The 24,311-nt window shown below is 40.4% G+C and overlaps 1 protein-coding gene and 1 long non-coding RNA gene across 10 annotated transcripts; one reads left to right on the top strand and one right to left on the bottom strand.

The window, feature by feature from the left end:
- Positions 1-3,417: 3,417 nt before the first annotated feature.
- Positions 3,418-17,479, bottom strand: LOC111249895 (uncharacterized). Of its 8 annotated transcripts, none has more exons than XM_022804355.2 (5): positions 17,266-17,479; positions 8,336-8,577; positions 7,082-7,235; positions 5,260-5,350; positions 3,418-3,522 (listed from the first exon to the last, which is right to left on the bottom strand). In XM_022804355.2, the coding sequence occupies exons 2-5, from the start codon at positions 8,466-8,468 to the stop codon at positions 3,466-3,468; spliced, it is 435 nt and encodes a 144-aa protein (XP_022660090.1). In that variant the 5' UTR covers positions 8,469-8,577; positions 17,266-17,479; the 3' UTR covers positions 3,418-3,465. The 8 variants fall into 8 exon arrangements, with proteins under 8 accessions (XP_022660090.1, XP_086842085.1, XP_022660092.1 ...); XM_086985959.1 differs by lacking the exon at positions 17,266-17,479 and adding an exon at positions 9,888-10,009; XM_022804357.2 differs by lacking the exon at positions 17,266-17,479 and adding an exon at positions 9,434-9,833.
- Positions 17,480-17,526: 47 nt separating this feature from the next.
- Positions 17,527-22,489, top strand: LOC147756195 (uncharacterized). 2 transcript variants are annotated; one of them, XR_015325602.1, is made up of 4 exons: positions 17,527-17,665; positions 17,910-18,028; positions 19,231-19,456; positions 20,332-22,489. It is a non-coding gene; the product is annotated as an uncharacterized LOC147756195 (long non-coding RNA). The 2 variants fall into 2 exon arrangements; XR_015325601.1 differs by lacking the exon at positions 17,527-17,665 and having other exon boundaries at positions 17,703-18,028.
- The last annotated feature ends 1,822 nt before the right edge of the window (positions 22,490-24,311 follow it).

Here is a 24,311-nt window from a genome sequence, read left to right as displayed (position 1 = left end):
GAAAGGCCTAGGACCCCTGCGGGATCTTTCCAAGGCATGTGTAGTAGTCATAGGCATTATTGTTGATCTGTTCGTGGGTCATGCTCCTATCAAAGGCCAAATACCGCCAGCCTGGAAAGTCGAACAAGCTTCATGTTAGACACGAACCCGATTCTAAATGACGCAATATACTAACATAAGTAGTGCAATAGCTCTCTCTTTCTCTTGTCTACGGTGACACGATAAGTAATTAGGGACCTATAGAGGTTCTGCTTTCGCTACTCGTTTCCCTTAGTTATACATGTCACGTAGCAGTGTCTGCATCAGTCGGCTACCATCTGTGATTATAAGGGTTATTTAAGCGTAGTCTGCTTCAGGGGCAAGAGGAATTTTCCTTCTATCGAAGTAGTCTATTATTATTAAACCCATTGATTGCTATCAGTTAATCGATTCAATGTGACACAAGCTAATACAATTTCAATTTAAACTATCTATGCATATGGCTAAAGGGGCCAAGAGCTCTCACTAACTGAGTCAGACTACAAGTTCTGCGGAACTCAACGGAGAAAAAGAGAATGTCAATCTCAAGTTGTTTTCTTTACTTCGAATGTTTGGGGGGTTCAGAGCACATAGTGGCTCGCACTCTAGTTCTGTGAAGTTGGTTGTCCATACTGAAATCTTACTGTATTTGCGTTAAAATTTCAGGATTTTTCAGTTGAAAAATTGTTCTAGTTGTTAAACACACCTACAGTGTTTCGCATAGCCATCGCACATGTCCTGTAGCGCGGGTTTATCTGTAGGACAGATAACCGCGACCATAGCCCCATCAATGCAATGATAGTACCTGTAACTCAGAAACGTTATTTGGTCAGTTCAGCTAAGGTGCTCAAGCAATACAGCTGCTTATTATTTATGGCGTAACTTAGCCGAGCAGTTGGAAATATTTTCTTGATTTGCTCGTCTATCCTATCTATTTAACATAATCGTTTATATCACCGCATAAACAATACTCACTGGGAGGCTTCCTCCGTAACCGCGTTTCATGGCTTTCTAAATCTCGATGAAGAAACGTACAAACAATTCACATCGAAAAGTCTACAGAGGGTAGCTTCTACCTGTACTATCTGTTAACAGGCTCTAATAATAATAAAAAAAAAAAGACCCTTATTCTTAAGTACTCTGAATCCTCGTCAGTATGTTGATTTGTCCAAAAAAATTCGTCAAACAATTTGCGCTAAATTCTAGCCAATACTTTTATATAGTATACAATATTTTAATACTTGTCAGTTTTTTTGACTATAACAAATATGCCCGATACTATTCACAATTGCCACACGATTTTCTTACGGTATTCTCTTCTCGCTAATGATATGGATGATTCGTAAAGAATGGGCTATTGATAAAGTTTTTACCGAAGAGAAAGCTCGAGATGCGTATCATTTTGCAATCATGCGATAATGGAAAAGGAAACGTAATACCCAAGTTCTGTTCACGGTACACACTTCTCAAGCAAATTGGCAAATTCAGGGATAGACGTATCTGGGACTATGGATTTATTTCAACCCTTATTTCCCGTACTATTTTACTTTGATGCCTAAGCAGAAAAAGTCAAAACACCGTTCATATATCTATTATACATTTTCTAAACTGCCACGGCGATTCGTTTGATAGAGATGAGAACTTGAACACCTTTGCCACAAAAACATTGCGTAATACACTCTACGGAAACTCTGACGGCATTACGTAATGTTACATTGTCACGCGACTCCACGTTCATAAGCTTGACCGCTTTAGCCGTTCTAGTAGCTGTACGTAAGCAACAATTTCCGCGGTCAACAGAAGCCATTTGATTGAATCCCGCACGATCTGTCAATGGTACTGTCTATTCCTTATTGTTTGTCCTTAACGATAAATTTTGACGTGCTTGCCGGATTTCACACACCGATGCATCATCACACGCAAACCCAGCCGTTTGTCCTTGTCGGTCTTTTAAGGGGTCGCTTACGATGCGTTTCGAGTATCGTGCTTGCCTATACGTTTAAGTTGAACGAAATCAGAGCTAAGGACGAAGCGAACTGCACCGTGCTTTGAACGTTGCGTGAGCACGAGCATTTCTTGCAGAGTACTTTGGCCGACGGATATTTTCGATTAGATAGATGTTGGGTACGGAAAAATTACAAACATTTTAGAGTTAGAAAAGAAGTTCCTTACGACAGATTCGTCTGCATTTTTGGACCGAAAGATTTCTTCAACTACTGGTGTTAGAAGTTTCCCAGTACGACTAGAGATGACAGAGTACGGCAACGTTATGACGGGATAAATGACACAACAACGACTCAAGTGAAACAATTGAGTAGCGACCTTGCCAATAACCATTTGTGTTTTCAGACCCGTAGCCGTTTTCACGGAGTGTTGATAATGCGCATGATTCCTACCAGGCCTCATACAGTACAGCGCCACGCACATCAGGATACCGTTTACTGACTCGGCTTTCGAAAGCTTTGTCCCGTTTTCAGCGTCCACACCACTTTTTTCATATAAGGACCTAGTCTGAATTTTCTTTACCTGTCACTAGCATTTTTTGCCACTAGAATACGGCGTACGAGGATACACTCGCATTCATGTCAGAGATGAAATTGCTTTACAAAGCTAGGCTTTAGGTCCTGACAACAAAGAACCCAGACACATACGCATTCTTGTGACAGAAGCTTAAGCTATCTATATGTTATCGAATATCATTAGGCCGGTGTAAACCAAGCGAACATTTCAAACTACCATCATTTAGATTTAGCGGAATCATCACGATATATTTAGTTTCTCGTGCGCGACTTGTTTCTGGCCCCCAAATGACATGTTATCTTTCAACAGTCACAGCTTATGTTGAACAAAATTAAGATGGGCCATAACAAAACAGCAAAGCATGCTGGACACTACTATACATAGGGCAATAAGGAACAGGCCCAAACGCTGTGCTCCAACTAAAAGTTTAATTTACACAGAGGACAGGGCTCTCACCGGCATCGAAAAAGGCCACCTCATTGCGAAACACATGGAGACATATATACGTTACTATCCTTCACCCTGGTGTTGTATACCTCTACACGGTCTAAATTCACTAAGCCTATTGGACCTATGGAAGCAAATAATTTCCTGGTCACGCCGCACTTCCTTTAGAAAAAAACATCTTCACACACAGGATTGTGATGCAAATTTGGCAAAAACGAATCTGAAATTGCAAAACAAAAATAGTGAATCCGTAAATAATTTACAAATGATATTGTGACTTTAGCTGTTTTTATAGACGATACTTCAAGCCGTGTATAGATTTGGGCACTAGCTGGGTATTGCACGGTACCAACATTTAGTTAAACCTTTGCTAAACAGAAATAGTTCATTAAACAGATAACATTGGTAATAGATAACAACATGAACGACAAATTGAACAGTCAAACTGGGCACATGATTGTGCTTTATTGATCTCAACGATTACGATTCTGGTACAGATGTCCCACTCAGTGATGACTCAGAAGGTCCAGCCTGGTACTGAAAACAATCAACATAACGATATAGCTTTTAATTCCAATGCGTATCACGTAGCTTATGAGTCATAACCCTGCAACGTACTTCACTAGATATAGTTAAAGACAATTTCGTGAACAACGAGCGGCTAGTGGACTCTGGGAGACGAGTTCCCTTCAAGGCGTTCTAAATGACAGAGCATTACCTTATCCTGAAGCTAACAGTTCCAGATAACGTCATAAGTACATACGCAGCAGTACTTTTGATGATCGATTGACGTCAAGGACCTACTATCTTAAAGCCTCTGTTTTGGCTTGAGAATCATTTGAATCCCTGTTTATGGTGGACACTAATCAAAATTCATCTAGAGTGTGTGACTGAAGATGCCTCATTGTTGAAAATTTTCGACTGGAAGACCTTTGTGTTACATGCGCATGTTATGATACGGTTTCACATAATCTGTTTGCTTGCCAGTTACAATCGATGCTAAGCTTGCTGTGACTTGCGAACCATGGAAAAACCTATCGCGGAGTCCGCGGCAATCGTACCCGTTGCCACTATCCATTTCTCTATGTAATTTTAAAGTCGATGAATGTGGGTCTGTCTATTTGTCTGATTGGCACAAGATCTGATTGCCGAAGCTGTCGCCGATTCCCAGAGCTGCCCATAAACGCGAGGGATTTTGGGGACGGGCAGAGGCGTGTGTCTAATCTGCGTCGGTCGGTCAAATCGCGAGTCGAAATCCGCGAGCTAACTTTGCCTTCATCGCAGAGTTGTGAAGCGAACAAAGCAAAACCGACGCGAATACCGCCGGTGGCACGTTGATGTAATACTAAAACTTCATACGTCTTTTTATTGGTGTGTAACACGAGTTGCTCCGCAGCCTGTGTTGTTCCTCTGAACCGCCATTAGACGAGAGAGAATCGCCAGATAGAAAAGGTTCTCGAATCGGTTGGCAGACAATACGCCCGCAGCACCGTATACGTTATCGAGAACGAGTGGTCGAACGGGCTGTATACCTCTCTGCCGAAATGGAAAACTTTTTGATAATAAACGCATTTATGCTAAGAGATGCAAGGATAGAACCACTGAGACGAACGTTTGCGATAGCTACTGTAAGCTTTACGGAAAACTTGCATTATAAATCTTCTAGGTATGGGATTGTAAAATGGGAAATACGAAACTTTCGTATTGTTTGACAACATATATTTTGAATAGGACTGAAGCAAATCATCAGGTACCTTCGCACCTTGGCCGACCTGGCAACCGACGTCTAAACGTCAGACTTGCAAGAGGAACTCGCAGGCCACGAAGTTTTTCGCGGAACCAGGTTAGCTTGGGAAGAATATTTTGAACTAAGGCCATATTTTACTGGAAGTAGCCTGCTTGTGCAATGGTCAGAACTGCATTGAAGGGGCTAAACGACAAGCTTAGTTAAGAAATATACGAAAACATTCCGCGGTAAAGTCCATTTGTCATTTTTACATCCTAAAGGTATTAACGCATCGGCCTGTAGCATTGCAACTGAAGTGACTAGTAACTAAGATGAAAAGGACCCTGCGTTTATCGCAAAAATGTAGAAGTGCGTACAGGTATTTACAACAAAGGCGGCATCAAGTATCGTAAAACATTTTCAAATACAAACAAGCAGTTATAAACAAATCGGGTCTTGCCCGAAATACAATGGACCTTTTAAACGAAGAATGAGGGTTAGACAAAACAAAAATCGAACATTGAAACCGTTTCAGTGTGCCATTTTACCTTACGATTTATAACGATGCTACGTAATAACCGCAACCCTCTGCACGTGTTACCGAAATAGCTGGATTTCGTTGTTATTCTTCTCGCACTCCTAGCGTATAAAGCAAGCCAGCAACATGGTAATATTGGTATTATTACAATTGTTTGTTTATGTATCAATAGTATACTTTTCTTTATGGACAAAGGGGACCGTGTCCTTGGGCAACCCCCAAGACAGCTACCTGATGTTATAAGATTATGTAGATATTGTAATAGCCTTGTAGAAGAACGGACGCGATGGCATCTCACAGCCTAACGTGTCTACCAGTTTTTATATGGCACCCCTATTTTTTTTTGAGTCTATTGATCAACTGCTGCCGTTATGTGCGAAAAAAAAAAAAAACAAAAAACAAAAAAAACTATTCAAGAATAAAGCTTTTATGAAATTTAGTAATTTAAAAACAAGATGTGGGTAACTGTGGATATTTAAACTTTGACCGGTTTCTAGCGAACTTTTGTCCTGTTTTGAGAATAGTTGCTTCGACATGTTAATGACTTCAAATCGTTATCTTCACTTAGAGAGATTTTGCGTAAAACGTATGTTTGTTCGTTTTTCATTTGTTTTAAAAAGCTAGGAACGGGCTTCGGGTGAGCCCGAGGCGGAAAATGTCTAAGTGAATGAAGAGTGATGTTCTACTTCAGCCGATAATAACGGTTGAAGCTAGCCCAGTTTCGTTTTGAGAAAGCTCTTCGGATCTTTCGTTCGCAGTTTTCTTCCTTTCAACGCGTTGAAACCTTTTCCTATATGTGATTCTCCTAGATGACTTCTCTCGACGGCCTCCCCTGTCATCTGTCATTTCTGAAAGGTTGAAGCTTTACCTCAGTTGAGACAGCGAGAGTACACTTTTGTGTAACCAAAAAATTGAAATTCAATTGTCTAACAATAAATATATTCACTGTCGAAAATAAGCCTTAAATCATACCTAATTTGAAACCAGCTAACGAGCGGTCGTGCCAACGCATGAAGGCAATGAGTCAACGACAGGCCAAAACTTGGAAAAAAATTACTGGTTTTAAAATGAGTGTTCGCGTGAGGCAATGTACGCCATCAGCGCCGTTTCGCGAATAATCATCCTACTTAAATCCATTGAACTGCTAAACGTCGAATAATATCTACCTGGAGCTACGTGTCATCCTATCAATTGTACCTCAACAATCTAAATACTAAAGCAGCGACCCTGCTAAAGCTTTTTGCTTTCCCATTTCTGGCAGATATGTTGAGTGAGTTAATGGCTAAGGAAGTTGTTTACTATTATGTAAATCAATAATAATAATAATAAGTTATAGAAAGTTAGATACGCAGCTAGAATAGAGAGCATGTTTCGGAGCCGAAACAAGCTGACATGGGCCTGCCGATGGCCTACATGAAAGAGGACAGCTCGGAACGACTTTTTCAAAGGCAACCGATTTTTGCAGCGGACAATGACCAGAAGTAAGTGATAGAAATTAAACCGGAAACTTACTGCTTGCCGACATCATTTCTTTTTTGCGACTGATACGTGAAACCCAAACCTTCATATGCTCCAACTGCAAGCCCCCTTATGCGATTTCCACGCTGCGAACTAAGTTTGTTTTTCAAAATCTAGAAGGACTTTATTAGTAAACTAGCCAAGTTGAACTAAAAGCTCGTCCTGATGAAGGCATATTCTATGCATACGCAGGCATGCTTGTGGACGTATTTAAACATTCAAAACTTAAATGCAGTCTTATACTAGTCACGGCCTCTTTCTTTAGCACATCTGGTTACTCTATTGAATTATTCATGGTTATCTCATATATATACCTGGAGCCGTTCTGGGTCACCGAGGGGTGGGCCACCCCTGGAGCGAGCTCGATGTTTTTCTGGAAAGCATGCGAGGCGTGCATGTTGTAAAGACCCCAAATGCTGTTCATCAATTTGCCATTGTAACGAGCTGGCGGGGGTACAGTTGCTGACACTGAAATTATTCGGTATGGTGGGCACGGATGTAAAAACAGATCTTCTTGCACTAATAATATATGTATATTATGCGCAAGTGGTTAAAATATCAGCCCTATGACCAATTTAAATGTGTAAATAAATTCATCTCTGTCGTCAGAAATCAAACATGTTCGTCAAGGATTTTGCCTATAACGAGTATATCCTTATAGTAAGTATTATTAGTTGGTTTGTCAATTGATACGCGACGGATTCAGGGTTAGTTGGTGTGCCAAAAAGAGTGTCTTACCTTTTACCGAATAAGAGCGAATTATAAGTATAAGAATGTCCGACACTGAAAATTCGCCGGCTGTGAACTCAGCACGCTATACATTTCATAGAAAAACTACGACATTTTACTTCGAAATAGCCAATGAAACTAGCTAAGATGCTTTTTGTTGTTCAACTTTGCAGAAGCCAACTCAGATGAAAATCGAACCATACCTCTCACACCTTTCATCGTTTGACGCCTGACACCACTCACCGTTCGCGACAACCGCAAGGACGTCAAATCGAGACTCCATTACGTAATCTTTGTAGGCGTGCTCAGCTATCTCTTCATATACAACCGACCTGGATATTAACAGGAAAACAGGGCTAAACAGGCAAAGCACTATACGGCTTGGAAATAGTCATCACCTTTTTGTCCTGTTTACTGAACCGAAATAATGACGCCTCTGCACATTTGTGAGGATTTCATATATGCTAACATGTCTCCTTAAGCATTTACCATATCGTACATCAGGATGGGTGTCGTGCTCTGAGCAACGGGCGTGTGCTAATAAAATTCGGACAAAATACATCGTGTCCGTTACTTTCAACACGACTCCTAATACGGTAATGAAAATAAAGCCGAAATCAGCAAACTCACAGCATCCGTCGATAACCACCCGGTACTTTACTTATAAGTAGCAGTATAAAATAAGCGCTAGGCAAACAATTGATCCACAGTTGGGCTTCGTGTTGGCGGAGACTATGCGACCGTCGACAGTAAAACCCTAGTCCCACTCTTTGGTCACTTCACTCGTTCAGACTTATAGAAAACTATGTATTTGTCCACTATTTATTTGAGGTACTCACGTGTGTTAACAGCGGCCTCTGCGTTCAGGGCGTTACCGGTCGTGCCACTGGTGGTCTCGTTAGCTGCGTCGAACGCGCCTGCCTGCTTTACATGCTCAACAGCCTTGTACGCCATGACCGAAATCAACGCCATACTCTCGTGATAATTCACGTCTGGAAACGGCGAAGCCAACGCTAACGGAAGCACAATCGCTCGCACTAGACAATTGCCTGCGCTAAGAACAGCAGATGTAATCACGTTTCTAAAATACGAGAAGAGGACAAAAAACAAGGAACGGCATTATTTACAATTCAATAGTGTTTTACATTAAAATTATGATTTGGACGAATTATTTGAATTCTCTGTTCATTTGGAAAAAAAAACTGCTCGAAAGCCTATTCTTATAGAATTTCTATAATCTACACCTGCATAGACAGATAAAAGCGTGCACGTACGAATCAGACTTGAATACTACAATGTAATTTTGCGATCGGTGCTATCACGGTACTAAACAATAATGGATACTATTATTATTGTTTGTTCCACGGTCTAAATGCATTAGCGGCGTGTTAGCAAAAAAAACATGATGAAATTGGAACGTAGCTCAGATCAATTTTTAGGTTGCCATTGCTCAAGAACGCTTTCCGATGTATGGGGTGCTCGCGGTAAACTGGTCGAGAAGGTTGTCTTACCAGTTGGCATATGGGCAAACATCATTGCATGTGAGTGATAGGGGCATTACTATTATCTAATTTACCCTAATCACTACTTTAGTTCAGAGCGTAAACGCTAATAGGTCATGATCGAGGATTCGTTAGCGAAGTTCGAAAAAACAGTAATCATAAGGAGCGCTACTCTGTTATGCGTCGACTCGTTGAAATCTAGTTAAAACGAAAAAGAGAATTCAGTACATTGAAAATGTCCGCTGGTGATAGCTGAAAGCCAAAGAATCAACAGTAGACTACGTACTATACCATTTTGGAAACATGTTCCTCTCTCTAAGATAACCGCTTATTTCTAGCTGAGAAATGCCAAATCGCCAGGAAAAGCTTCATGATTTCGAACGGGGTTCTTCTAACAATATTGGCTATAAACTGATCCTTCGCTAAATTGTGAACCTTCTTTTCCCGTCGTGATGAACGAATGGGCTGTTGTTATGTGTCAAGCATGGCGGACAAATGCATATCCACTATGACAGAAAGCTCACCAAACTGTTCTCCAACTCTGTTCGTAACAGCCTGTCGAGACGACTTCAATCAATGGCGTGAAAGAGAAGCTCTTGCAAGAATTAATCGGAGAGACGTTTTCTGAGAAATGGCTGGACCTTCTAAGGCTATCGTCAATTGTGCCGTCCTTAAATGGCGAGAGTCATAAGTCAAAACCGATTGAAGCGCGATCGCTACAATCCGTCTGCATTTTTCGTCAAAAGAAAGCTAGGCGAGTGTGTCCGCCTATGAAACGACACCACGATCATAATGTTGCGTAGTTCGTATTTAACGGCACATGTAACGGCGTCAAAGATACGTGCAGCAGGCGAAAAATGCGTCGCACAACGCAATATCGTGGACGTACCCGGTCTAAAACAGGCTTTGGAAAGGTACAATCGCCTCACCGACCCGATCCTTCTCGTTATGGTAGAACGATTCTGTATTAATGAGGCCGTGTCAAAGTGACACAGCATTATCGGCCTATCGCCGTTCACATCAATTAGTTGGGTCTAAATACGGACACGTTTACGACTGTCTATTACGACAGGGTTAGAATGAATCATAGAATAAACGGTACGTCTGATAACGGCGTGTCATTTTTTCCATTCTGTCTCTACGATCCTCGTGCAGGATTGTCAAATTCGCCACTCACTGCCCCTTATCAGGAGGCAGTATAACAGCGGACCAACAACATCATACAACTGCTATAGAACGATGCTCACCAATATTACTGTTTCCGAAAACGGCCGAATTAGCCGTCTATAATCAAAGCAAGTAGAAATATCGACAATTCCTCGTTGAAATAGATATTATAAGAGTTATGTTAGCTACCTTCATCTAAAAATTCTGCAGGCACTCAACCTGATCGGTTCCATTTGTATTTAGATGATTACTATAAAATGGGTTTGTTATTCCACACTGGGGTCGTAGAACACCGGCCATTTACAATCGAAACAGCGATCTTAAATAGCTCATAATTGGCCCGGCGTTATATGCTACTGAAGATCCGTGAGCATCGTATACTTCTATCGCAGTTGACACTGCAATCATTTAGGTTGGCATTTCCAGGCAATATAATGGCTTTAGTTAATGTTAGTGAGAATCGAGAAATTTTATTGCAGGAATTAGTTTTCTCAGCGACTGTCTCGCTATAATCTCTTTCTATATGAACTAACTAGCTAGCCGTATTAAGGAGACAAGCGTCTACGTATACATACGTGATACGGCAAAGTGCCGATAGCGGTGGCCTTAAAGGCACAAATCACGACATGTCTGTCATTCTACCTATCGTGTATGCATTTGTCTATCGGACACAACGTCAATGTCGTATCACTTACGCATTGGATTGACCGTACAATACAAATATGGAGAGGCACTCCCTATACGCAGAGAGAGAGAGAGAGAGAGAGAGAGAGAGAGAGAGGCGATGCAATTCGACTTCAGATAAAATGAGAAATGAAACGTCCTAAATGAAAAATGTAAATTTTTCACATACTTCAAGCAATAATTACGTGTATCTTCAATTAGCCAACAAAAAGAACCAATAGCGCATATAAACAGCAACTAATTATTACATTTAATCAATTATAACAAGCATAGAAGAGGATCTAATGAATATAATATACTATATATGAATAAGTATAAGAAAAATTATCTTATGTAGCTGTCATTCAACTTTACACGTAAATACTGCTGATATGACCATTCGACCAAATTTTTCTCTGAACGCTGCGCTTATCTTGTAAGTACGACGGCTTCAGTTATCATTTTCGTGAAGAAGGCATCATAGAAGTGAATATTGATCAAAAATGAATTATTACTCGTTAGCGTTTTCCCGTCGCGTCCTGTCGATGCCCTTATGACGTAAGTATCGTACCGTATAACATGAATTCTATCTATTAGAGGAGTACTCGTACAACATACATGAACTAACGCTCGAATGAAGACAAGGTGACATAAAGTTGCTAAGTAGCTAAACGAGAACTTAATCATCCTAATAAATACCAATCACTCATTGCTTCTTATGCTTATCTAGTAGCAGTATCTACCTTTCTTCCTTACATTCTTAGCCAGATTATCTAATCGACATAGGCTTTGTTCATACGTGGCAAGGACACAAATTTTTGTTTTCCTCATGTTCTCGAATGATCAAAAAAATCAGAAGAACGCGTGCGCATTGTTAATTGTCAGTAGTAATTTTGCTCTGGCCAGTAAAAGTGTTTTGGCCAGCGATGCTCTTGCGTGTTGGCTAGCTACGATAGAACTAATAAATGTCCTGAAGCTCCCGCTTACTATTCTCACACAGTTCCAGGGGCTGGACGGTATAATGGACGTTGATTGAAGCACGCCCCTATCATAGCAGTTGTTGATGAATATTTTATTCGACCTCACCGAGCCTTTAGTAAGAATCGAGAAATTTTGTTGCAGGAATTAGTCAGGCACAACGTTATCGGAAGTCGTGTTTTCACGGTCCATTCAGGACCGTTCTTCTGTTCTCAAATGCAAACGACAGCCCAAGCGAGCTGGGCATCAGCTCGAGTTGACTGCCATCACCCTGTTATGCATTGAACCAACTACAGGGTCAAAGATGCACGTAAGCATGTGAAGATTAGGTGAATGCAAAGAGAGGCCATGAAAGGACCTATTACATACAGCCAAACCGACTTTGATGCCGCTTTCACCCACCGCGCTTCGTAGATTTCAGATTTACTATATAAAAAGGAATAGCTACAAGCTATTTAGAATAAGCAGTTTGCTTGAGATCAGCAGTTCACGTTGCTCTTAAACATACGCAAGACATTTTTCAGTTCTCTAACTGTGCGTATCTGCAATACGCGTCGCTTTCTTCAAGAGTGACGATAAAGGGTCTATTTGGTAATAAGTTCATGGCGCCAAAGTGAGAATATGGAGCTCGGCGAGAATCGAAGTCGTGCCCCAAGAAAGGTTCTGTGTCCTTTATTCTGTGACTGGCGTACTTAGTGCGCGAATGATGCCATGACATATATACTCACTGAGGCATGCTCCATTAGGTTGACGGGATAAAAAAAAAGGAGACAGCTTTTGATAGAAACTCTATCACAAGAAGACCTTATGAAGAGAAACAACTTGCCAGCAGCTGACATCTTATATAGGCCGGTATTGTCTCCCAAATGACTAATAGAAGCCAGCCTTCCAGCGGTATTATTATTTCTCCAACTAGTTTCCCTAGCTACTACGCCTTCCGCTTCGAAAGGCTCAAATACTTTGTTATTTGTGCTTTCGTTTGGCCGTTCGTATCATACGATTTTTCATGCGTTTTTTTTTCCTTTTTACAAAGGACTTTTCCGTCTGACTAAATCACTAACCGCAACGCCGTGTTATCATTCCTGCCTAGTACAGAATACGGAAAAATAGTATGGTTTCATTTGTATTTGATACGTTTTGCATGAGGGAACGCCATTGAAAAAATGCAAATTTTCCATCGACTAATACAGCGGAACGTAAACGTTTTCAGTAAACGCTTTATGATTTTCAGGAGTTGTAGGAGCGCGTGTAATTCGTATGGCTACAATGAATATATCGAATGGCATACATATTTGACTTTTTTAAACGGCGGGCATAATATGTAAGGTTCCTTTCGGCTTACAATACTAAATAATACCGTATCAGCGATACTAGAACTGCTAATAGTAACAACAGTTACAGTAATAGTTGGGTTATGTACTACACTAGCGGTAGATTTCAACACGCCGATAAACAGGCCAAAGTGTATTACATCTAGTTCCGCAAAGGTGGAGAGTGTGCCACCTTTCACAGTGATCTAATGAGCATGTTTTGTCATAAATTCGGATAGGTACTTCTAGATCCTTTGCGTTGCTTTAGCACTATCTTGTCAATCTGTCAAGACTTTAACGAGCAGCTCGTTTTATCCGTAAAACGTCGTAGGGACAAATGCGCTAAACGGGAACATAATTACTTGATTACAGTCTCACACTGGCTGTCAAGGATGCAGGAGCTTCTTCACCTTCATTTGCCATGCAAATATAGTAAGAGTAAGGCCTTATCGGAAATGACGAGCAGACACATTTGGAAGAAATAGGCAGCACTTGTGAAAAGCTGCTCGAAACATAGAGGTGTTGCAATTGCCTCGATATAGCTCATGCTCCCAATATTTAAAAATCCAGGCCCATTTTATACCGGCTTGAACAGACTGATACGTACTACAAGCCCATATCATGCAACATGTATAGTGCATCATAGTATATGGGTGTAAGAACAGAAATTACGTTCACTCGTGATTCTGTTTTGTAGAATGGTATGAGATCGTCAGCAAAACACACACGATATCGTTAATCTTCGCTAGACTTGATGAAGGAAAGTTGGCCATTTACTCTAACCGAATGGGTCGAGAGCGGAACCTTCGGGAATTTCGCGCCCCACTGAACACTCACTTGAACTAATATTACAAAGAACTATAAGCGTGCTTTTGTTAACAAATGTCACGAACGGATGACAAACAAACGAAATCAAGTCAAAATATAGTTTTTACCCCTATAAGTTTTTACCAAACGCTATATCGAGCGCTCTAATCACTAAGTAAGGCTACTACCGGAAAAACTATTATATGAATGACTTATTTGATTGTTCTTACAGAGAACCAGATAAAATAAACGTGAGTGAAATTTAAAGAAAAATCCATGACGAATTTCTGGGCGCTCGAGCTGGTGTTAGGCACAATTGTTAGAAAGTTTTCTACGCGTCCAAATCATGGTCGATCGGTACTCTGTTGAACTGTTACGGCTACCCCCTTTTCTTAAGAAACCGGGTAAGTTACCCAGTAGCTCGAGTGATTTGCGCTAATAGATGAAGCCCATTGCATTGTCAAAGCATCTTCCATTGCCAGTAAAATCAGGCCCTATATGCATGTCAAGTGAGACGATTTGTTCCTCGATAGTAGGTAAAAAGCTAAACGGAAGGCAATGAAAGAGAGTTCTGCAAACAGAGTCGAAAACTACACCAGTAGTAAAAAGCCCAGCTATGCCATTGCCTCAGTGAAAAGGAAAAAATCATCCAGATAGAGCATTAATGCTCTGAATGGTCGCGTCACCACACTCAACGGTATTTGGCAAGAGACAAATCGTCTGGGTACAGCCATGGGTCATACCGATAAAACGTTGTAACCATCTTTTACAACTTAACCTGACAAAGCTTCTCGCGACGCTCTCGACTGACACTTATTGTTGTTAACTTTTCAATCAGTATTTCTGTTTGATACGTGTCTTTATATTCTGGGCTGATTTTAGCCCAGACATATATTTTTACTACTTCCGTACTTACTCCCGTGCGTACTCCCGAAAATATTATACTCCATTGAAAGGGTCTGTTCGTTTGCAATGAGAATAGCGGCATAGTGTGGTAAGATAGCATACGTCTATGGTTTTAATATATAATAATAAAATAAAAAAATATGCCGAATACACGTCTGAAATTGGGTAACTTTGTAAATAATTAATAGCAAGGAAAGCGTTAAGGAAAGCGATTAAACCAGTTTATATAGACGATTTCCTTTAAAGTTATCTGATTTCGAGAGTGGCTGACATGAAATTCGCGGCTGCCAGGCCCTAAGACCCTACAACTACTAGGTGACTTTAACTATTCAAGCATCAGAAATATGTAATTGACGTAAGTTCTTTTAACTGGCATGGGTACAGGGAATAGATAAGAAGATATGCAATGCAACCCTTTTGTCCTACCTTCTGTGCGTCCTTTCCTGTATATTAGCAGAAGATTATAATAAACACTGTTGCAGTACACGTCAAATATGGCCCAACTCTTTTCCAGTTATTTAAGTATCCAATTATCCAGTAGTTATATAGGAATTAGGAAGAGTGTAAGAAGGATTTTGCAGATGAAGTGCGCTTTTGCTCGAAAGCCTGCATTCACCTCCTGGTTAAATTAGACTATTCACAGAATTCTCAAATTATTATATTTGCGGTCTACGGCCATCGTTGGACTTCCTGCAAATGGACCTTTTATGTTTGACGGTCGTTCGTCAAATCGGGTGCCTCGAATAATGAAACAGTAACGAACACATGAGCGAGCATCAAGCGGCATGTAAGCAAAAAGAAAAGAGAGATCCCTCGGAACGCGGATGCGTCCAACAAAAATTGGAAGGTACTGAAGGACCCTCGTTGGTGCAGATCGAAGGTGATAGGTTTTGCTTTACAGGCTTATTTACCTGACGAAATAACTGTTATGACATTAACTAGTAGTCGCGTAAACGGCAATTGCCATAACACTCTACGGAACGCGTTACAGCCGACGATATACAGTACAGTCGATTATTATCGAGGCAGGTTTCATCTCAGCTTCAATTCAATAATCAACTTAATAACAACTAAGTACTACCTTCCCTCAATCTAGATTTTCATGTAATGGATCCAGGCCGGCTGTGCATTAAAACAAAGCAGATAGACTAGCTATTTAGCAAATACATACAAAGTACTTCTGTTCTCCTTATTGTATTAATAAACCACAACGTATATCATAGTTGTTTTTGTTTTTTTCCGCTGTTTCCAAGCAGGTTTCAACAACCGATGACGCCTCTAACAAAGGCGATGCATTGATATTGTAAATTGTCTACATGCATTTGTGACATAGCGTTTCCTTTCCGATACTGGCCTGACTTTTTAATTACTATTGATACTGCCAGTTCTCTTTGTCTATGCGAAACATTAATTTTATAGATAGTAGACCACGTAGAAATGTCTTGATCTTTCAAAATCTACATTACTAGCATATAACCGATGCTTAAACAAAAGATGCTTTCTTTACTCAAAAAAAGTCATACTTCTTGCAATAGGCAATGTATTTGTTCAGTAAACAAGAAAACAGTACACGATTTCATACAAATTCATAAAAAATTTATACCTTTTATGTAAATATTTAATATCTCTTTATGTCATCTATAGAAGTAACAATATAAGGAACATTTGCGTCATGAAGGCAACTTTCGTCGATGTTAAAGCACGTATGCGCACGATCGTTTGTGCTTATCAAGAGGATGGTCGTGGAATCCCTCCTCTCGTTTTTCCAATCACTGTCAGCCGCTCATCTCTTGCTACATTTAAGTTCAGAATGGAAAATTATATTTTGGTTTTTTCCTTTACACAATGGTTGTGTGGTACTGCTAAATACAGCGGTTAGGTCCTTAACCATTACGGTAAGCTAACAATAGCTTGAGTGTTGATTATCCATTTTGCCTACGCCAGGTGTGATATTCTATACTGATTTTTCATTTCAGCAAAGCAAAGATCTTCCCAAGGAGCTTATCTTTATCAGAAGCGACTGGTACAATTTGGGAGTCACCACGAATAAAACAGAACGTGGTAGCGTTATTATGATCATAATAGCAATATTTACCATTCTTATATACATATATATATATATATATTCGGATATACGGCCGTGCCCGATGCATAGAATGCCTTCATACTCAAAGGATTAGCACCTGAACGTAAACAACCATATTAAGGACATTTCCCCCATACCCATGGTAACACTTATCTACATGACCTATGTAGTAATTAATCGACACGTCCTGCAGTAATATACAAATATATGCAAAATAAGTATCTGCGTTATATAATATTTGATAAATTTTTCTTGTTTGCTTCATATTTAGCGAAAAAAGGTTGCACGGCTTCACTTGTAGGTTTCGCATCTGAGTTGCATACGGTATGTATGTGACAAAACGTACGTACATTTTAGCTGTTGTGAACTTGGAAAGGGTACGAAGAGTCCGACGACGAATAGAAGCTTCGTATAAAGTTGCCAGCAGTAATAGAGCCAGTGGAAAAATGAGACAAACCCTTCGACGCGAGCATTCAATTCACTAGGCGAACATTGGGAGTAATCGTACGGTGAGCTCACCAACGAGTGGCCTGTGAGCTGTCTAGAACAGACTAGACAGCACAGTAGGCCACAGAGACAAGTGCGACTTAAGGATGCTAGACGAGAGGCCTATTGTGCAGCGTCATCGAAGCAAGAGAGGCCAGCTACTTGACAAGAGCGTAGGAAAGAAGGAAAGACCAGTACGCAGTCCTAACACTTCTGGCGATACTTGTATCGAATAGGCAGAAATCGCCTATGGTGACAAAACAGGTAATTTCCTATCTACAATATAGGAGAACATCACACTTGTTCTCTGATTCCGTCGCTGAAAACAGCGGTCGAAGGGGCACTTCAAACAGTAATTACGACAGCGTATACGAAGCTATCCAAGAGACGTAGGATCCGGTTTAGCAAACAGCTGTATGAGCTTTTTGCTAAACCGAACCAAGCTACAAAAGAGCGGTACGACAACAGGAAGAGTCCTTAAATATTATAATGATTTTTTTTCGGTTAGTGAATTAGTCAGCGAGCTGCTAGGCTGTCTGACTTCGGGAACGGGATGTATGCGCGAAGTTGAGCATTCTCGTGTGCACGGAAAAACGAAAACAGCGTTGACACCGCAATACAGATCAGGTAAGTCACGGTGAAGTGACTTCAATCTGGATAAGTCGATAATTTGATCAGGAGACAGGTAGCCATATAACACACATCGACTAGAAAGAAGAGGGATGCAGGGGATCAGTAGATGACGGCATGAAATAAACGTGTGTACCGTTTTGCAATGCGATAAAAGACTGGGACGTGTTTGAATTAGATTAGTGCGTCCCGCGTACATCGAGCCGCGATAGCTTCTCGGCAATCGACAGAACGTGGAAAACGCCGCTGACTGCGTATGGCATCTATAAAGGATGTATAACTCACTTGACTATCGCCTTATCTCTATATGGGAGCTGTTCTATCATAGCTGAGATTCGATCTGCCTTGGTCTATCGATTGCGGCAAACTCTCCGCTCCCTATAACATATAACCAACAGAGGCACCTTGTGGAAAATGGCGCATGTTGGAACCTCTCTGGAATAGGCGAATCATATGAGGAATAATCCGGAAGGCATGCTTTGATGAAATTTACTATCGCTTCGCTCGGTAGAAGTGAACGTCTCGATGAGGGCAGAAGGATCAACCCAGTGAATAGTGCTACCTCGTTTATAGATGTATACAGATAGACTAATTACCACTCGATAATGTGGCGGCTACCGTCACCGTATTCGAAATCCAGCCAAGTGTTTAAATAGCTAGGCTGAGGATTCCGTACTGGTGATAATCCTGAGCGTAAAACCGCTTCTTTGTTAGCTAAAACACGAAGATCTAAATAGACAGAGGACGATTAGATAATGTATACATCCGACAACCTCTCTGCAAGATGCAGATTTCTAGAAGACGTCCTACTTACGCGGTTCCACAGCTCCGTCTTAGCTAATTTTACTAAATGTACCTTTTTTTAAACCTAAAACTCGTTTCATAGTCTTCACATGTAGGCGTATTACATTCAGTTACAACGGTTAGATTAAAGCAATGCGGAAGAATCGTTTCTTTTGCAAAAAGGTAATAAAATACATGTACATGTATATGTATATCATGTAAAAAATCTAACCACATTCATCTAGGTGTCATTCTGCAAATGTATTGATTGAAACAGGTAAGCGAGCGCTTTTTTATTATGTCCATTGAAGATCGAAGATCGAAGACAAATTCACGAATATAAATAATAATCACAATAGTAATAGTGGACACCCGAATGTAAAAAACAAAATCGTGTAAATGATATTTTTTTCCAGAACTCGCCGAAAAATGCAACGTAAACTACTTAGCGTGGGTCTTCATGGACATTGCACACGAGTTTTCGCGAAATTCGCCCAACGCTGTGACCTCATTGCAACTTTGTATATAGAAAATAAGAATTTCCTTATGGCCTCAGCTTACAATTGTTGCGTAGACCACCTATTTAATTGCGACGGATCATGTCTTTAAAAGAGCAGGCCAATGGAAAGTGAGGAAACGAAGGTAATTTTGCGTATAAGAATCTCCCGTTTCAGCTGGATGATAAAAATATACTGTTCAATTCAGCCTGCTGCCGTCATAACCGGTACACACTACATCGTGGTAAAAGTTAGAGGCATGAGGACTAACCATCCATTATCTTAAAAATAATTTTTTTTTCAGTGACGTCAAAAAAGAACGTTCGATCGTCGAGGCGTAGTACGTATTCTGCGGCCAACAAGAGGTCGATCTGTATAAACAAATAGATTTGCTCATGATAAAACATAGAAATATAACGTATCTATAAAATGGGCCTCATTAAATCAAGTTTAAATTGAAACAACATACTAAAAACATAGAATATGTCGATGTAAATCGACGTTCTACAGGTTTTGCTCTATGCTAGCTATCTTCGGGCATATAGTGGCTCGAATAAGTTAAGAATCATTCATCTGGATAACGTTCCTTTTTTATACCGTCCACTTGGACTAAACTAAACTAAGCTAAAGGGATTGAAAATATCAAATCGATCTATGTACGTGTATATAGTATATCCATATTCTCAGGTACTCAAGGTCTTCTTTTTGATTACGCGTTTTACGATCGATCAATCTGTATTACTACTCTAATATGAATATGAGAAGATTTCTCTGTTCCAGAGAACAATAAGTAGCTGTTTGCGCTGCATTTTGAAGTACTCGAGTTTTTCGAAAAGGTCTTTGACAAGTTGAACGCGTCTGCGTCTGGAAGACAGCAGATACTTTAGCTCCTTTCGATATGATCATACAAGCATATTGAAACATTGGTTAGCATAGATGCATGAAAAATTTAATCGCGATCAGCTTTACCGATCCTCTTCAGAGACACCTGGCTAATTTGCTGAGCCGTATCTTTTTCAGACGATAGCAAAATGTAGAGCGCGAGCTACGGCCGAGAAAGCATTTTCACTTATTTCATCAACCTACATTAAAAAAACAAACATAAAGCTAATGACAGGCATCGGCTCTAAACTCTGCGTTTCGATAAACGATGACCGACCATCCGCACGAAGCGACAACTAAACACTCCCTTACGGATCTGTACTTCGTGCAAAAAAACAGAGCTGATTATGGATACCGACCTGCATTACGGATATGATGAGAACGACTGAAAAACTAAATGCCTTATCGTATATACACAATATAGAATGATATTTAGAACACATATGTTTAACCATCGATTGTGTTAGAGCTGGATGAATCTACTATGGATAAATGGACCGCTTTAGAAAGAAATAAACGGTCTATCCAGAGATTTGATTAAAATTTACGCTAGAATGATGTAAAACAATGTCCATCTTTCAATGTACTCTGCCTAAAAATAGCCGTACAGACCTTTCCTCTAGGGCAAGTACGCGATCCGTTTTCTAATAATAACTGTAACTTTGTTGTATACCTGTTGTATATATGGATATGTATGTAAGAGGTTTTTATATAACATGGACCAGTCAGTATATATATATATATATAAAACCAATATGTGCCATGTTATCGTTGAAAGTGGGCTAGAATTTCATTTTTGTTTCGACGCAGGACAAATCGCTGCACATGTAGCGAGGGCACTCTGTTCTTAGGCCTGTGTCTGTTATCGCAGCGTCGGAAGAATAGATCTCGTACGAGGAGATTCGAAGCCGGAATTGAACCGCATCTTTCGCACATCTGTTTCACAATAGAACTCACGCTATATAATTAACTACGCGAGCAAAAGTTTTAGATTTGATCCAAATACATCTTGATTATGTCAAAAGAGAACCTAAAACGGCCAGAAGTAATTTATCTCTGGTAAAAGCACTGGATATGAGATCGGTCGTAACGCTACTCTTGTATATTTATTGAGACAATCTGCATTGCACGGCGTGCTAGAAATGTGGAGGCGTCCCTCTCGAGCAGCTTGACAATAGCAGCTATTGACGCATCGGCGCTGGTACCTGACATGACCCTATGTCAAAATATAAACCCTTTTGCGAGAAAAGAGAGCTTGCTTCCTTTGTAGGCCCTTGAAGTGACAGATAGACATTTGAGCAATTTGAACTACTAAAGCCGTGAAACGACCGGGAGGCTGATCCCTGATTAGGTGGCTTATGAGGAAGAAGCTCAAAGCATCGACTTCATGAGAGTTATAGGTCAGTAATATGCTAAACATTTGGAAATGACCGTCGGAAACAGTTTTCAAAACTCTGAGTCGGCCCTTTGATTCGTATATATACATCTAAATATGTGGGTATATATTTTTTGTATATGATATATAACTGTGCGCAAAACATTTGGGGGCTGGAACACGGTGGAAGTGAAATGTTATTCTGGTGTCTTTTGCATGCGGTATCTTTTTCTTCGTTATCGAAAGTGGCCTAACAACGAATCGTCACGTGGCGAAATTACCGTCGAGACCCTTGCCCGTGCCTGATACGTTCAATTTCAATAGCAAGTTCCAGAAAAGCAGCAGCTATATAAACATATGAAAGCCTGACAGAGGCAAGACTTCGGATGATTTGTTCAGTGTAAGGAAATATGAAATGGAGTGTTGCGGCTGCAGTTAGTCGACTTTGAGATTCTTTCGGATGACTGATCTTGAAAGCTGGTTTTTGATTCCTTTATTAAAAAATTGTCTAAGGACTTTTTTACAAAAAAAAGATCGATTGAGAGTTCGATTGACTAGCCTGCAGCGGTGCACGGCTACGAATCTCTTTGACGCTATGTAACAGCAAGAAAGGACCTTTTTCATGGGTGTGAAACACTCTCCAGGACCTTGACTGTAAATGAAAGTTGAGTAAATGGAGTAATGAAGTAAATGAAATTGAGTCCATTAATGTGCAAGTTCCCCTATTTTTCCTATCTGGCACACCCTTGTATGGAAAAGCTTCATCTCTAGAAAAATAAACTCAGCGTAAAAGTACACTACACTCACCTTCCACTTTACCATACATATTAAACATGCCAATTTTTGATTTTATATTTCACCAAACTATCCAGCATATAAGCTAGAATAAACAACAAGGCTTAATAAAATCTATTTATGTGCTCCTTGTCTATTATATGAAGTCTTAATTTTCAAATGACTATATTGTTGTACTGCTCAGAGACCGTATATGTAGATTCCTTTGAACGAGTGCATATCGTTTGGAGAGTCACCTGCAGATGTTTTTTGAAGAAAGCTACCTAGCACTTTAGACCAGGATTTAATAGCATCGTAAAGCATACCTCCATCTGATGACGTGTCACCCCTTTCATAGAACGAACATGCACTCCGTTTCAAAAAAAAGAACAGCATCAAAAGTGGTCTGATATGAGAAGTTAAACAATCGGTAAATTTCGTCTATTATAGAAGTTATGAATTATGTAAGAGTAACAACACGGAACTGCTGTTAATATGCGTACTATATTAACTACATGTTGAAAAGGTTACTTTGAATCGACAAAAAAATTACAACACAGAGATATGCTCTACTGTCTGCTTAACATTCTGGGACGCATGTTTTTTGCGTAGAACGAAGCGTCTTGAATTTGAACTGTGAGGGATTGTTTTGAGGACATATAACAGGAGGCCCACGGCATAGTTTAGCCCCCCACCAGAATTCGCGAAAGGCAGCCATACATTGCGAGGTATTAGCTTCAATGTAAAGCACTTTATGCCATATTTTTTTTCACTAGTTGTTGGCTATGTATTGCTGGACTCTTCTAAATTTTCCTTTAACGAACGTAGGAGACGATATGATGCCCAATAACTCCCAGGCCATGCTGTCCTCTAGTTTTCTAAACTTCAGGATACGTGAGGCCGTCTAGGTTTGAAACCCGGCGCAAATAGCTTCCGCCTCGTGCAGGGGGCCAGCCGTCTGAAGCAATTCTTAACGGCATCACTCGGATCGGCCGAGGGGGCATAAAATCCGATACAATTCTTTAAACATTCCAATAAAAGCTCGCGTGAGACAAAACCTAGGACTCGTTCAATTAGAGGAGAGACTAGGATCAGTTGAAAATCATGAATCTTTATACCATTAATGCACCGACGTATGTAAAACTTTTCCACACTGTCAGACCTAAGGGCTTACAGGAAGAAAGTATGTTGTTGCGAGGGGTGCTTCTTCTGTCTCTCTCTCTCTCTCTTTCTTCTTTCCATGCTTCCGTTGGGTCTTCTAGCAGGTACACTAGCTGGCGGGCGCTGTTCAGACAAAACTTTTAGCGGTTGATGGAAAAATATATGCTTTTTAAATGGCAAAACAAAATGCATTTGGTCCACAAACACCAGGCGGCTGGTTAAGCGCATAAGACTCCATAGTTGATGCAATGGTTGCTTCATGTCTTTAGCGGGTCATGGAAGCGAGACAGTTTTCACCAGTCAACAATCCTAAGTAAAAAGAGAAAGAGCAGCGAAGGCCTTTAAACGGCTTTTGGCATTAAATGACGACGACACTAACGTATAGAAGAGACATTTGTTTCGTAGCAGTGCTAACTCGTACGTGTTTCCTCCAGGGCATGCAGTATTATCAGTTCGAAGTGCGTCCGCCGACATAGTGAAATCTCTTCAATGGCAGGCGTGGCGCTGCTGTCCCTCCAGATATTGTTCCGATGAAGTTTTCATACGAATGCTTTTGTAAACGATGAAGAAGTAATGAAAATGTATGCATAAGATTTCCGTATCGTTAACTGAATGACAGCGAGCTGGCTCAATGGAGATGTGAAACACTATGGAACTCTCCAAGCTTAGTAGAGTATGGGCAGCATGCCGGAGGAGCAACTCGCTAAAACAACATTGCCGAGGATTATCTTTGGGTAGTTAATGATGATTCAAAATGAGCTCAGACACAATATGCTGTGTCTATCAGCACGTTTTAATGAATGATCCC

This window comes from Varroa destructor, unplaced genomic scaffold (assembly GCF_002443255.2).
Source record: "Varroa destructor unplaced genomic scaffold, Vdes_3.0 BEIS01000004.1, whole genome shotgun sequence".
Taxonomy (NCBI): domain Eukaryota; kingdom Metazoa; phylum Arthropoda; class Arachnida; order Mesostigmata; family Varroidae; genus Varroa; species Varroa destructor.
Note: the sequence above shows the minus strand (reverse complement) of the source record. Positions and strands in the feature narration are given on the sequence as shown.

Excerpts from the sequence above, each read along its gene's own strand:
- LOC111249895 (XM_022804355.2), bottom strand. The coding sequence starts at position 8,468 with ATGGCGTTGATTTCGGTCATGGCGTACAAGGCTGTTGAGCATGTAAAG. Across the intron at positions 7,236-8,335 it reads AGAGGCCGCTGTTAACACAC|TGTCAGCAACTGTACCCCCG; the intron begins GTGAGTACCTCA and ends GAATAATTTCAG. Across the intron at positions 3,523-5,259 it reads GCATCGTTATAAATCGTAAG|TACCAGGCTGGACCTTCTGA; the intron begins GTAAAATGGCAC and ends GATTGTTTTCAG.